Here is a 16438-nt window from a genome sequence, read left to right as displayed (position 1 = left end):
GAGAATAATTAATGTGAAAATATTGAAAGAAATAAAGCCCTAAAAAGTAAGAACTTCACTAAATGTGTAGTAAGACTCTCAAATTTTGTAATATTGAATAAAATTTAACCAGTTATTTTAAGAAGGTTTTTTTTTTAGAAATATATTTTTACTATTCATCCTGTTATATTTAAAAAAGGTGCTATAGTCTAGAATAAAGACAATTCATTAAACTAAATTCGTGAATATGATTGATGATCTCAACAACGAATAGCTTTCGAAATGTTAATAACTATATTCTTAGCATTTTATAAACTTTCTATTCCAAATTATAATCTTATTTTTTATATTTGAAACTTGTAATCCATTTATTTAAATAATGAATAACGAATAAGGAATAGTCTTTGTCAATAAAGAAAATTAAAGGAAAAAAATTGCCATTTTATTATTTTACTCGCAAAGTAACCGTGTTAAAATTGAAGAGTAACACGTTTATTTTATGGAAAATTAATATTTTGATATCTAGTTTTTTACTAATATTTATAAGAGAAAAAAAATGCCAGTGATTACTATTATTATCTTTATTTTATTTTAATTTTTGGAGTTATTTTGGCATTAAATATAAACGGCATCGTTTGGACGTACATAAAAAACAACCCAACTTGATTCTTCTTTTCCCTCTTCCCTGCAATTAGGAGGAAGCAGAAAAACAGTGTAACACTACGGCAACTGTAGAGAACGCCGTCGTTTAAAGCTCCGAACACTGAACATGGAAGAAAGAGGCACTCAACACAAACAGGAAGAAGAAGAAGAAGAAATCGTTTGCTTAGACGCATCGTTCTTCGTAGATGACAAGTAATTCCTCAATTTCTCTCTTTCTATATCCACCTCGTTCTCAATTAACGATTCTGATGATTATTTTTTTCTTGTATTTATTTATTTATTTTGAATTTGAAGTTACCAGCTGACAAATTTCACTTTCGGTTCGCAAGATATTCAGCTCTTCTGTCTGCATTCTGCTTCTAGTGAGTACTTTTGTTAAAGTTTAATTTAACTTTTAAAATTTTAAAAAGACACGTGCTTGATTATGTGTTGTGCAACTAGTTTTGAGACAGTTTGATTAAAAGTTTGTAATTTTTATTTTTAAATTTGGTTAGTGTTTGTTTCTGAATCTTAATGATAATTTATAAGAGGGTTAATAAAGTAAAATATGTTTATGTGAAGTATACATCGAAAGTAAACAAGAAATTCAAAACTAGGTGTTGAAAAATGGTGTTTTTGAGAGAAACTGCTTGCATTTGTTATATAATACAGATTTTTGTATTATCTAAGTGTTAATTATCGCATTCACAGTCAATTAATGAGTAATCAGGAACTAATTTGTAGCTTAGGTGTGCCTAACTATTAGCTAACAATTTGGAGCCTTTGCTGTTACAATTGAGCTGACAATGCGTACTCACAAACAGGGAATGAGATGCATGATGTTGGGTGTGAGACCCGCATCATTTAGTGAGTCTCAAATGAATTTCGGTATTTCATTCCACAACAGATTGTGTGTTACCGGCATTTCTTCTCTTAAATATGTAGACTCCAACACCTATATTTCAATTCTTCACATATTCACTTTATCGGCATGTACTTTGTTTGGTTGGTATACTGTCTTGTGTCTGTGTTTTTTAAATTTATTGACTTCGGTAACTTGGGATTTCTAGTAGGTGGCAATGCTATACATTTGCTGCATTGACTCCTCACGAAGGAACTTTAATGTTCTTTGAGTTTGATATATGATTATATGGCTTGTTGCGAAGTTTAAGTATTTGGTAAGCTCAATTAAATATTTTTCCACCTGTTCTTCACTAAAGCTATTATTCACTTGACAGGCTTAGGCTATGAATGAACACTGATTCTCTATCTAGTCTTTCAACGGAAAGCAATAAATTGGTACATGTTTTTCATCTGATAGAAAAGTTCTTATGAACTGAAATTATACTAACAAACATATCAAATCTTAAATTAAATTGTGTTTGAAAATATATGTAGCCAAGTGCCCCTTACGTTTGAAAGGGGTCAAATTGGGTGTATTTAAATGGGTTAACAATTTGCTATTCAATCATTAAAGAGTGTACCAAATAGAGTTTGCATTGAAATAACTGTTTACACAGCAATTGGAGTTGAACATGATGTGACAATGCGTAATCGGGAACTTAGAATCTTTTGTATGTAATAAACTAGAGTGAACACATCGTGCCCCTTATGGTTGACTTCTATTTTGCTTTCTGTATTTTCTATTAGCTTTGGTCGGAATACTAATTATCTTTTGAATCAGCTGATTTTGATTTGACAGGGCAGTTGGTGTGGCCTGGAGCCATGTTGTTGAATGATTACCTTTCAAAAAATGTTAAGATGCTTCAGGGTTGTACTGTTATTGAATTAGGTTCTGGTGTTGGTATGTATGTGTTCGTCTTTATACTTAAATATCATTTATTGTATTTGGATTCTTTGATGTTTGAACGAGATACAATATGTCTGTAATATATTATTAGTTTTGTAAATCAGCAGTGCATCCTTAATCACTCGTTGTTCATGATTAACTTGCCTTGTTCTACAAAATGAATTACTTATCTTTGTAGTTACTTTATTAAATCCAAAACAGGGTACGTAAACCCTATAACAGTAGTCAAAATCACATGATGAGTTGTAGGATCACATGATATTGCTTTTCATTTGTTTGAGTAGATTAGCTGAGTTTGGTCATTCTTATTGCGGAAATGGTGGGATTGGACTGGACAATACCACTATGATGGCCATATTGCTCATTTTTAATTTTAATTCCGATGGCCTTAAAGGCATACAAACCTTTTCTGTCATGCATGGGACCATTGTCCTATGACCTTGGGTTCTTTCCAGGTTTGTTTTATCTCCAATCCATGGGAGCTTGGGTTCTTTCCAGGTTTGTTTTACACCTCGAGTGGTGGTTTGAGATTTCCAACTTACTTCTCTCCTCCAATCTGCTTCTGGTTATGGTTCAGAGGCTTGCTGGTGTATAATTGCTGCTTCATCCAATGTGTATACTTTGGTCATCAGTTATGGACTTTGTTCTATGAGCTGATTGTACTCATGTCTCTTGTGAAGATGCCACCTTTGAGTTTTGTGTGTCATTGTATTTTATTTAATGAGCTATAACTTATAACTTGTGTCCTGACATGATTTCCAATTGGAGTTTTAACACTTAATTATGGTTGTCATACTACGGTGTTTTGGTAAATTTACATTAATACATTCAAGGATCCTTTAATTTGAGTACAATTTCATGTTTTATGTGTTTCTACCCCCTCCTGTCCTAAGTAGGATCCCAATATACCCTATCCTTATTTGTATAATGTTAGACCTTGATGCTATGGATTGTTGTGCTTTGAATCTCAGGTATTACTGGAATACTTTGCAGCAGATTCTGCCATAAAGTTGTGATGACAGATCATAATGAAGAAGTGCTTAAGGTAGGGTTGTGAGAATCTGTTGGTATGACGCATGGTACACATCCCTGGTTATCTGTTATATATAGTTTAATATAATGTCTCCTATCAGATCTTGAAGAAAAACATAGAGCTGCATTCATGTCCTGAGAATGTTAACTCTATTTCTCACGGTGAGTAAAATTCCTTCTAAAGAAAGAATAAAAGATACATATTTGATTCACTGAAATACATCAATGTACATGCAGAATTAGTAGCAGAGAAACTGGAATGGGGGAACACTGGTCAGATAAATGAAATATTACAAAAACATCCTGGAGGTTTTGATTTCGTACTTGGAGCTGATATATATATCCTTTATGTATTAATTCCATTATTATCATACTTAAGAACTGTGCATCCATGTCGTTTCTTTTTAAAATCAGTTAAATTCTTGTTTCTCATACATGAATTAACTTTATGATAAAATCAAATATATATTTAGTTTTAAAATCAAATATAATTAATTTTATAATAAAGTCAAATATATATTTCAAAAAATCTAAAATTAATTATAATCCCAACCACTGATTTTGTTATCAATAGTTATTACAACACTTTATCTTCTCAAGTGTGTTCCCCTCACTTGGCTAAATCCGATTCCAGGTATTCACTGAAATGAATTACAAGGTAAAATAACAAATGTTGCAGAATATTGTAGTGCTTGCAATAAAAATGTTTATTTTATCAAGGTTCTTTGTAAAAGTATTTCAGTTTCACTAAAATTTGATTTTAAAAACCTTGACAATTCATACGCTTTCAGCAGTCTAGCATACCTATGCTTTTTGACAGTGTTAAACAACTACTGCTGGCCAGAGAGGGAAGAAAGTGCACATTCATCCTAGCCTATGTGTCAAGAGCTAAGACGTATGTAACCTTGCTTTCGTCCTTCTGTTTTGTGTTTATTTGTGTCTAAAATGTGGGGAATAGATATTCCAGGGGTGTCCAGTCAATATTCTTTGCTCCTTTTTTGTTTGCTTGTGAACATACTCATCTCTAAGGTTGACTCTGCTCCGTTTTACCTTTTGGATTTAATGTGAAATGTGTAGCAACATATCGCTTTACGAGTAGATAGTACAGGTGTGTTTTTATAACTCAAACAGGTTCGAAACTGATTTATGTGTGTAACGAAATTTTAAAATCAGTGCAAATTTGTGTTGTTTCTAAATTATTCTTAGTCTTTCTAAAGTTTATTTTTCAGTTACTTTCAATGCACCACGTACTGTTTGTAATTTTCTGTGACTTCGTATTATCAAATAAGAATGGGTTCATTTCAAAATTTTACTGGTTAAAATAGGTCTTCTTTCTAAGTAACCCTTGTGATCTCAAATGTGAATGCAGCTTCCCCTGCCTCCTAGTTTGGCCCCAGTTAAAGTCCCAATTTTATTCTGAGCTTATACGTTAAATCCAACAAATTATTTAGCGCAAGCACTGCATTATCTGATTTTTAGAGTGTCATAGCTTATGTAGTCTGCATAGCTATTCCTTTGATTGGTCAAAAGAATTATTATTGCTCTCACTTATTAAATTCCCCTCCTTGCAGCATGGATTCGATGATTATCATTGAAGCTTCCAAGCTTCGAATGAAGATGAAAGAAGTAACTGGAACTCGATGCATTGTTGGGAATCTTGAAGGAGTCGTCTTTGAAGTTACTCTTGAATAAAGCACTGAATATGTGGTTTTTGGTTTTCAGAAATAGACATTACATGTGACAAAATTTATTTGGGGTGAGCAATGCTTGGTGTTTATATTTCCATTCATAGCTACTCCTCTGCAGAAAGCATGGTGTTGATGACTCAGGCACCATGGGCTTGATATGGGGAAGATAAAGAATATGCAAGAAAGGGAGTATATCTTTCTTCTTTCTCCATGTACGAATTTCGTCTCTTTCTTCTTGAACAGAAGGAATCTCAGCCTGGGTCCCCCAAAATATGAAATGATGAAGTTGCTCCTAAGGGTTTTTTAAATTTAGATTCCTGCACCCCTCAAATTTCATTTGTTCTTGACAATCAACTCCGGAAAGAAATCAACAACCCTTTCTGAAAGATTATTTATTTGAAAAATTTAATACCCTTCCTGAAATACCATTCCAGAAAAAAAATTTAATTCTTTTGTGGAAATACTGTTCTTTCGGATTTGGATTTTCTAGACAAAACGTTCAAAGAATTTGCTTAAGCAATTTTGGAACATACAATTTGGAATTGTATTTGAATATTTAGAAGGAATTATCTATTATTCTGAAATAAATAATCTACTATGGTTATTTTACTGCTGCATATTACATTTCATAATGATGTTTATCGTTATTGTATAAAACTTTTAGAGTGTAACGAAGTACGTTAGATTGGTCATCTGATGAGTTACTCCAACAAAATTGAAGAAGCTATCAACTTTGTACCAAAACAACTCAATCAAGAACCTTGTGTACCTCTTTGAACAAGAGGAAAAAACAAGAAAAACGGTGGAAATGGACAAGGTGAGAAGAATGGAAGAATATGTCACCTTGAGATGTATAAAGGATAAGTGTATTTTCAATTCATAATTAGAAGAAACTATTCAATATAAAAGCTTAGGTTTAGAAAATCAAACTTTTATTTAAACTTTGGTATGGTAATAGAAATAATATTTTTATAATAGAAATAATTTTAGATACAATAACTTTTAGTTTATAATTTGGTATCTAAAAATTTTCTTGTTGTGTTTTTAATTTTCTTTTTGTCTTTAAAATTGATTGGTATTTAAATTTTTTTAGTATTTTTAATATTATCATGTGAAGTTAAATTTAATTAATATTTCTAGACTTTAGTGCTATATTTTTTATTTCTGGGACAAATGATCTTAAATATCACATTGTTTTGTTTTGTTTTCAAATTTGTTAGTAATTAACTTACTATGCCATGGCCCGGTGAAAGAGTTAGAAAACTATTTCTCTCATAATTTTTTTTTTCAAATTCAATGAATAAGAGATTATTTAAAAGTGTTTTAAAATAACTCAAAGAATAATTAAAAAAAATACAAATTTAATTATATATATTTATAACTGTAGCATTCTACATTTTTAATTTCCATTTGACCAAATATTATAATCAATATCACCGCACATTTTTACTCAAATTTTATGATTGAAATGGTTTAATATATAGTTTAGTCATATTAAGTAATTATAAATTATTTTTATAATAATATTTCACCTAACATATACTTGGAACAGAAAGTTAAAAGGTAGTAATACATTTTTATTTAATAAAAGACAAAAAAATTACAAAAAAATATTCAAATTTGCCTTCATGCCAATTTTAGTATCCTTTGAATTTTCTACCTTCTCATTCTCTTTTTTACCATAAAATAGGTGAAAAAAAAAAACTCTTGCTCCAAAAAAAAAAGTTAAAAAATATATTAATTTGATTTTGTTTTGGACCCTTTTCTTCCCTCTCTTACATCTCTCAACCACTGTTTCAGTGTATCTATGTTCTTTCATGGAATCCCTACAATTCACACCGCATTACCACCAATTCCCAATCCATTTTACTAACAAACTCTCTCCCAAACTCAAACCCAAAATCTTCTTCAGGGCCTTTTCTGTTTCTTCTTCTCATTCTGTTTCTTCTTCCACTCTCACCCAAACCCAGAATCTGAGTGACCCTCCAATCGTAGTTCCTGAGAAAAAGCGCAGGGTTAAGGTTTCTGATACCCAATTCAAAGAGAATTGGTTAGCTTCACTCTCTTACCCTTTTCCAGAAAAGACCCCTCTTTTGAATTCTGAGCATGACCCGACCCAACAAAATGACGGGTTCAAATGGGTCCTTGGAATTGACCCAGATGTCTCTGGTGCAGTTGCACTGTTGAAAACTAACGGTTCCGTTTGTTCAGCTCAGGTATCGTGTTTATTTTCGTCTTTGTTGGTTAAAGTCCTTTCCTTTTGTTCAGCACGGTTCTGTTGCATTGATAGCGTTACTCAAAGTTGCTGTCATGGTAGAGATTTTGTTGCAATTCTTCAAATGCCTTTATATTTTGGTTCCAATGGCGGCAGAGGAGTGTTGTTTTAAAATCTTATCAGGGTAAATAAGAATGAAACTTTGAAGTGATACACCCTGTGCCACTTGGGTTTTTTCCTGAAGATTTGTCGGGGTTAGGTGTGGTGGAGTAAAAGCAGTGTTAATAGAGTATCAGTAATATCTCTAACACCTATATGCTGGTAGATGTTGTTGCAAATTGACTGGTAGAGATTGTGCTTTGTGTTTTTGGTGTTTGTAACTTGTGCCCTGTTATGCTATTTACTTGTTTAATTGGAAGTTCCGTTGAGGAAGAAGGTATACATCTGAAGTGAATAGTTGAGTTCTACCGGGGATAGTTTACTAGATATATAATGGCACATTTTTTCTAAAATGCATGCAAAAGGATCCTAGATGCTTAAGGTAGTATGAAGGATGGGATTATGGATTTGTGCCTAAGTTTTGAGGCTTGGACAGTTTTAAGCATGCACAGTTACGCATATCTGGTAGCAAGAAGAGATGGTAATGATACATAGGTATATGAAGAAGGGATGATGCTTATAGTAGTAGAAATGTGGTTTGGTATTAAAATTCTGAGAGGTTGTATTAAGGTAAGTAGTACAGTGCATAAAAACTTGTATCCTCAGTAGGAGTCAAAACGAGTGATCCTTTGCTATCATCATAATGAAAAAGAAACTGTCAGGAAAATGTGGGGACGCATCCCTTAGATAAAGAATCTTATCAATTAGGTTTTGTGGGGAGTAATTGATAAATTACAATATGGCTGAGGACTAATGGTGTGTATGGTATTACACCTAGGTTTCTGCATAACAAAGAAGCAACGGAATCCGGATGAGGATTGATCTTAACAGTAAATTATATTACTTTGTATTTTTGTGAACTGTTTTGGCATTAGATCCTCTGGGCCTCTTGATTCATATTTAGAAAACAGCTACTAGATTATGTTTCTGAACATTGTCTCTGTATTCATATCATTACTCTGACATGTGCAGGTATTTGACTCTCCTCATGTGAAAATACTGGTTGGCCAGAAAAATAGGACTCGAAGGCGCTTAGATGCGAAGTCTGTTGTTCAGTTAGTTCGTAGTTTTGATGCTCCAATTGGTATATTGTATTTTTTTTTATCTCAATATCTCTACATGTGAACCTTTTTCTAAACTTCCTTTTTTGGGTTATGTGCTTTTAGTAACTATTTCTGGCTATTTATAATAATGGTAGAAAACGAATCATTATAGAATTTGGTTCAATTATCTGTTTTTGTCATTTCGTAACAGTTATTAGTCTGCATGCTAAAGTCTTGACTTATTTTTTTCTATTTTCTTGTTTTTTGAGACTATTGTAATATGCTGATACTTATATTATGATCGTTGTAAGAATCTTATTATGATCTGTTGAGATTTTGACTATGTTATACTGAGACAAGGGTGCAGACTTTATTTATCGTAAGAATCTTTATCTTCTTGTGTGTGTGTGTGGTTTATATTTTATTTATCAATTTCTTTAATGCAAAATGTGGATTTAAAGGAAACTGTATGTGGACATAGAGTACTTAATAAATAAAACAATTAGAGAAATCAATATTATTTAGATTTATATGATCTTAGTGCAATAGAGCATAAATGCTGTATTTACTTCTCTCCACTTGACTGTCACAGTTTCTTGCAACATTTGTTGGGACTTGAAACTGTGAATATTTGCATCAAGTTAATAATACCCAGAATATTTTTCATTTTTGCTTTTGGCTAGTTTCAAGTAGAAAAGTCACTAATGTAAGAAGTCACAAGTTTATGATTTGCATCAGAAATGTTAAACTGATATTACCATTTTTCACGTGCATTTTCTGAAAATATTATTGGACCTTTGGATGAAGTATCAATTGATATTGTATATCACATTTCTCAATCAGATGGTTAGTTATTCTGGGATAATGATGCTTACTTATTTTTTATCCCTGGCAATGTAATTTATTATTGAGTACTAGTTCTCAAGTTTGCTACAGTAAGTTTTGAATTATTTTGCACTTCTCATATTTCTTTTGAAGGTTGACACTGTTTATGGTTCGCTATTTGGAAATTGACTCTTGATTTCATCAGGAACCACTGCGTATATAGAGCAGTCGCTCCCTTTTCCACAAGATGGGAAACAGGTTGGCATGTTTGCTTTGAGTATAACGTGTTTTGTAGTTTTCTAAAGATTTCAACATGTTTGTGTTAAAAACCATTTACTTTCTTAAATTGCTCATTCATCCTAATGATTCGATCACCTGGTCTCAACATTATTAATGTTCTTTAGGCTATCATAGTTATTATTTAATTATATATTACAATTGGGTAGTGTCAGAACTGTCTTTTAGTTTTGTTGTATTAATATTTTGAAAAGTGTTTTTAATTTTTTTAACTTAAACTAATATTATATTCCCCCCATCTTTTGCATTCAAGGGCTGGTGGAGTGGAGGATTTGGATATGGGCTATGGATTGGCATCTTAGTTGCCTCAGGGTTTTCTGTTATTCCAGTGCCATCTTTCACTTGGAAAGCAAAATTTGAACTCTCTGGAAGCATGACTTCTAAGGTTGGTTTGGTCCCAACTGTACAGATTAAAGTGGATTCTTTCCAATTATTATGTGCAATTTTGCTTTCAGTTTCAAAGTTTATTATTTCCAAAAATATGATGTTAGTTTTTTACCAAAGAAAGCAAAAAGATTGTTAGTTGAGACTAATAATGTTTAAGTGAGTACTTAATGATTTGCACATCATATTTCTTATAATCTGGGTTTAGAATAGGGTTCGATACAAAATTATGATTCAAGAAATAAATTTATGATTCATTATTTGAAACTTGATTCGGTCATATGTGTTTGGTTCAGCATTGGAGAATTGATTTTAGCTGTATCAATTTTCTAGCACAGAAGGAACAATTAGTAGCTTCTCATTTAACGTGAATTTTTTATTCTTTAACTGAATTTGGAAGCTAAACACTTATTGATTCTGCATTGGAAAATCAATTCTAACCAATTCTTGATCACTTTGACGCATAACCAAACATGCTAACCCTAGTTTTATGAGCATATCAAACAATACATCAACACTTTGTAATACATCTTAGTGAATATAATGCAATGTTTCATTATCTTTAAGTATCTTCCTCACTCTCTACCCAAAACCCAAAATTTTCAACACATGCCATCTCTCAACATTGTTAAAGTAAATGAAGTTTGAGCAACAAGTTGACATTTATCCATTCACTGTATTGTTCACAACGCTAGTGTATTTTCCTAAATCTTTTTGAGTCTGCTTTGTTAGTAATAGCATTTGAATATTTTATACTGCAGGATGATAGCAGGAGACTTGCATCCACATTATTTCCATCACTGACTTCCATGTTAAGTAGGAAAAAAGATCATGGTACTTGTCTTGACTTGTTTTATATCTAGTTAACTATCATGTCGGTGCTTGATTATCATTAATGTCTTCAAAAGGGTTCTTTTAATCATGTTAAAATTTATCCAAGTGCCTTGTACTCCAGTAGTACAGATTTATTACACAACTGAAAAGGTCCTTCCAGTTTCATGTTGTGGATAATATTTCTCTTGCTTGGATTCCTCTTTTTTTAGAGAAAAATGTGTTTTTAGTCCCTTGTGTCAAATGTGATCAAGGTTTTTGTACTTCCACTTTGATGATTTTGGTCTCCAAACTTTTGAAAAAACACGCATTTTAACTTTATAAAACACGATCAAAATTGGACCTTCACTAAATTATCAATGGCTTATCAAGTGTGAAACATCCATGAGCCATAATTGTAGGTTTTCTTCCCAAGGTACACTGTTTCTTAAAATTTGTTGAAAAGATAGTGTTCTTGGTGATTGATTCTTGCTTCTAAATATGCTTTGATTTTAACGAATTTGTGATGTTTTAGGAAGGGCAGAGGCTTTACTAATTGCAGCATATGGTCAAGATCAAAGCAAAAGCTTGGAATCATCTTGTTGTGACAAATTTGAAACCTGAAAATTGGCATATTCAAGAGCTTCAGTTCTCTTCTTCTGCCCTCTCTTTCCATTTTGTAATTTTGGCCTAAATAGTATTGTATACTTTTTGTTTGTTATCTTATTACCATGCCAATATTTTCTCTTCAAACATTTGATTCTACTTCTGAATATAATTAAGGATAACCATCACAAAAGTGTATGCAAATAAGGTAAAAAGCTTGGTTGATTTAAAATTCAATCCAGAGAAGACTTTAGGGAATTAAGTGAAGAGTTTGATGAATAGAAAAAAAAGATATGATATAAAAAAAAACACAATGATTATTGTCAATCTAACTAATCATTCAACCACGAATCATGTTAAAAGATAACTTTTACCCTTTTGGATTTAAGGATCGATAGTTATGCATAGTTTGATTTGAGATTTGAATTAAATATATTAATAACAAACATCAATATCTAAATAGACAAAACTATCATTTTTATAGATACATGAATAACAGACAATAATAATTCAAAATAGCGTGTATAACATGATATAGTGGGGTGTTTGAGATTCTTGGTTCATTGTTTTATGAAACTTTATATACTTTTCCGACAGTAGCACGCAATATATATATATATATATATATATATATATATATATATATATATATATATATATATATATATATATATATATATATATATATATATATATATATATATATGGCTTAGGAAAATTTAAAATAAATAAATATCATATTTAATGATTTATTAATCGAAACCTTTTGATTTAATGTATCTGTGGAAAAATGTTTTATTTCTATACATTCTATGTACATTCAGACTCCGTCGGAAGTTTAAATTAAAATGTTCTTTTTTCCATCCAAAAATATTAAACCTAAAAGTAATTTTCACTATTCAAGATATATTTATCTATTTATTTTGGCACCTTCAAATTGATCTTCCTCATATAATTTTTTATTTAATAATTTTATGGTAAAATCATGTTTACTTCATACTAAATAGTGAATGATCACAACCACCAAATTAAAATTACTTTTGAATTTTTTTTTTGTATTTAAAATGTTAAAAAACTTTACATCAAAAAGATACAATAATACTCTTATATCTATAAATATTTAATCTCATGCTTGATACCTTCATTCTTAGGCATAAATATATGTTAAACATCTCACGTTGATTAAAAAAAGAGAGCGAATTGTGACATACAAAAAATAGACTTTTATTGGTCGAAATAATTTATACATATGAGATGATTTAGGATGATTCAACCCATATACAATCATATAATTAGAAAAATAAAAAACCAACCACCTGAAAAACAGTTATAGGGTTTCTTTCATAAAAAATACATAAAACACACTAACATATTATCATAAGAAAGTACAATTCTCAACTTACAAGTCAGTTTTATAAAATTGAATTATATTCTGGAAACCTGTTTCCTAACAAAATTCTTTTGGAAATGGAATATCTACTTTTAGAATGATAGGTCAAATTGTGTATAAGAATTTGTCAAAGTGAAGCAACATTAAGAATATTCTCTGCATTCACACAAAATCAAAGAATAAGGATTAGAATTGTGAAGAGGTAAGGTATGGCCCCATTTCATGAACACCATCCAATCATGGAAAATGCTTCTTCTTTAAGCTTCTCAACTTCTTAAAAGAGGTCAATTTCTCTCTAGATTTCCGGGATATGTTCATTCTTCTTTAATGCCAAACCTCTTCTTTGCCTGTCGGTAACTCAATTCTTCAACTTCTCACACAAAATAAAATGCATTCCCATTTATTACTTTCAATAATATTTGTGAACTTCTACATGTTAATTAATTCATGGATACCAAGAGGGAAAAGGAAGAAGAGAGAATTATATGTGTAAATGGTAATCAAGAGACAAAAAAAAAGAGTAGATAATTAGAAAAAAAAATAAAGGAGAGATCTCAAATTGGTGTTTATAATATTCTTAGGGTTTCCTTCTATCCTATATTTTATATAGGAATAATAGAGTGGAGATAATCATGCATTGTGAACATCTCAATGCAATCACACATTTAGAAACCTAAGATAGATGATTGCAATAATATGATTGTCTCAAATAAATTTTGACTAGATTATAAATTAACATGTTTGATAATGTTGAAATGAAATCAATGAACTTCATTGCTTAATAGAATATTATCTAAAAGATTAAAATTTGGAGAAGGGACAACCATTCATTATCATATTGACATGAGTATTGAAATATTTTTTTGTGGGAGTTATTTTTGAATCATGCAAAATTTATCATTTTTTAAAAATGAGTAAAATTATTTTATAAGTCAATTTTTTCTAGTTAAATTAAATTTAAATTTTTTGTTTAATCTATAACAATATATAAAGAGAATTTCCTATTTTGTGTCCACATTTCATAATACCAATTCTACCCTTTGCAATATAATTATTTATTAAATTTTTTAAAATTAACGGTTACTTTTATCTATTTTTTATAATTTTTTTATTCATCAACAATTATTTTCTCTATTCATTTCACTTTATTTTTAATAAATATAAATTTATTTTATATATTAACGTAATAACCTTACGTTATTTATCACCTACTAATATAATATTATTCATATTTAAAAAATGCGTACACATAAGTGCGATAACGTCTGTGTTTACGCTAGTATGATATTAAAGTCTATTTCAATTTGTTGAACCTATCAAAATAATTATGAATTTAATAGATTTTTCATGTTACTATGTGTAGATACACACTACATAGTATAAGAGAGCATCTTGTAGAAAATATCCATAGATACATTCATGACTTTATATCATTTTGTGATTAGATGGTTTGAATTATAGGGGATTGGTATATATATTAAGAGTTATTTTCTTGTGAGAGGTCCCTATTATGTGACTCCATGTTCTTGATAAGAAACTTATGAAATTGAGGTTGAAGTGAAGGTGTCTCTATCAGCTTTGTATTAGTGCTTTTATTTCAAGCTTCATTTTCTGCCTAACTTTTGCTTAGATACTTCTTCAAGAAAGTTGCTATATGTTCTCACATGGACAATACAAACCATAGTCACCATGCTCTGCATCTATCCCTTCTCATAAATATTTAAGGATTAAATATGTTTTTATCCTTTAATTTTCAATGAATTTTGGAATTAGTTCATTTTAAAATTTTAAACTAATCTAGTTTTTTATCTTTCGAAATATGTGGATTTAGTACGCATATTTAGAAATTTAATTAAAAAGACTAAATCCACGTATTTTAAAAGATGAATGACTAATAAATTAGTCCAAAGTTTTGAAATGAACTAATTCCAAAATTAACTAAAAAAGTTAAGGACGAAAATCATATTTAACTCAATATTTAATTTTTATTACTTACTTTCTGTAATGAAATAAATGCAAAAAAAAAAAAATCACTTATCCCTTCTTCAAATTTATCAAATGCTATTCTTGGATTTGAATGAATGATGAACAAATTCATATAACACAAAAAAATACAAACTTTAACCTAAAATCTTAAAAAATACTTTACGATTCTTTTTATTTGTATATTATTTATTTTACTTATTTTAAACTATCGTGGAATTTCTATCTCACATTGAATTCCTAACGTTCCATTCAAGAAATCACATTATTTGTTTATTTTCAAATAAGTACAAACAAAAAATAAAAACACCAACTTTAAAATATTAGATACGTGAAAGTATTTTTATTTAATAGGATAACAACTTAACCTTCGATTGTGATTTGATTCTCATGACTTACATTATAAGAAGAAAACTCGACCCTCCAATTGTGGATTTCTTTCTTATTATAGACTACTTTTAAACTTTATTGATGTAAGTAGATTATTATGGTTTTTTTTTCTCAAACTAAACTCTTTTACGACTTAAGTACAATTTCTGTTTGTAAAAGATTAAATTCTCATCATATATATATATATATATATATATATATATATATATATATATATATATATATATATATATATATATATATATATATATATATATATATATTTTTTTTTTTAATTTTGTAGGTTGTTTACAGATGTAATTCTTATTTTTTAGAAATTAATTAGCAATAACTTTTTCTAGTTTTATAAAATTTGTATATTTATTTATAATAAATTACTTTATTAAAAATCCTATAATTTTGTATAAAATCATGTGAATATTAATTTTTATAATATATTTAATTTAATATTTATAAATTAATTGAGAATAAAAAACTTTAAGAGAGATTATAATAAATAAGATAATTTAAATATATTGTAATTATGATAATAGAAAATTTATCATAATAAAATATTATAATTATGGTTGTTTTTTTTTTTAAAATTAATTTTGATAAGTGAATATTTATTTGGTTAAAATAATATTTTTTTGTGTGTGATAAGTTAGAAAAATAAAATAAAATAATAATATGATTGTAGGTGAAAATCTTTGAGCGTTTGTTTTCCTACAGGGCACTGTTCCCACTTACAAGAAATAATATGATCAATTTCCTTAATTCATCTTATTATTATTATTTAAGATATTTTCACCTACAGAAAATAAATGTCGAATATTTTCAACTACAATTATATTATTATTTAATTTTAATTTTCTAACTTAGTATATAATTTTTTTATTATATAAATGATTTTAACCAAATAAGTATACATTTATCAAAATTAATTTTATAATAAATAACTAAAATTACAATATTTCATTATGATAATTTTTCTATTACCATAATTACAATATATTTAAATTATCTTATTTATTGTAATCACTTTTCAAATTTTTATTCTTAATTATTTTATAAATATTAAATTAAATATAGTTTTAATTATTTTATAAATTATAATTTTTAAAGAAATTAATTTATTATAAATAAATATACAAATCTATAAAATTAGACAAAAATTTACTAAGAATTCGTTCCTAAAAAAATAGA

The 16438-nt window shown here is 29.1% G+C and overlaps 2 protein-coding genes across 2 annotated transcripts; both read left to right on the top strand.

Annotated features, from left to right (window-relative positions):
* Positions 1–635: 635 nt before the first annotated feature.
* LOC114175281 (Putative methyltransferase family protein) lies at positions 636–5537 on the top strand. The gene is made up of 7 exons (XM_085670335.1): positions 636–834; positions 937–1004; positions 2306–2425; positions 3403–3476; positions 3565–3625; positions 3701–4358; positions 5035–5537. The coding sequence occupies exons 1-6, from the start codon at positions 749–751 to the stop codon at positions 3913–3915; spliced, it is 624 nt and encodes a 207-aa protein (XP_085526461.1). The 5' UTR covers positions 636–748; the 3' UTR covers positions 3916–4358; positions 5035–5537.
* Positions 5538–6917: 1380 nt separating this feature from the next.
* LOC114177853 (Holliday junction resolvase MOC1, chloroplastic-like) lies at positions 6918–11637 on the top strand. Its single transcript, XM_028063435.1, has 6 exons — positions 6918–7367; positions 8498–8609; positions 9599–9651; positions 9944–10075; positions 10836–10908; positions 11420–11637. The coding sequence occupies exons 1-6, from the start codon at positions 6969–6971 to the stop codon at positions 11506–11508; spliced, it is 858 nt and encodes a 285-aa protein (XP_027919236.1). The 5' UTR covers positions 6918–6968; the 3' UTR covers positions 11509–11637.
* The last annotated feature ends 4801 nt before the right edge of the window (positions 11638–16438 follow it).

Source organism: Vigna unguiculata, chromosome 1, assembly GCF_037176805.1.
Source record: "Vigna unguiculata cultivar grain cowpea cultivar isolate G323 ecotype 2 chromosome 1, ASM3717680v1, whole genome shotgun sequence".
Lineage (NCBI taxonomy): Eukaryota > Viridiplantae > Streptophyta > Magnoliopsida > Fabales > Fabaceae > Vigna > Vigna unguiculata.
This window is presented reverse-complemented; position numbering and strand designations above follow the sequence as displayed.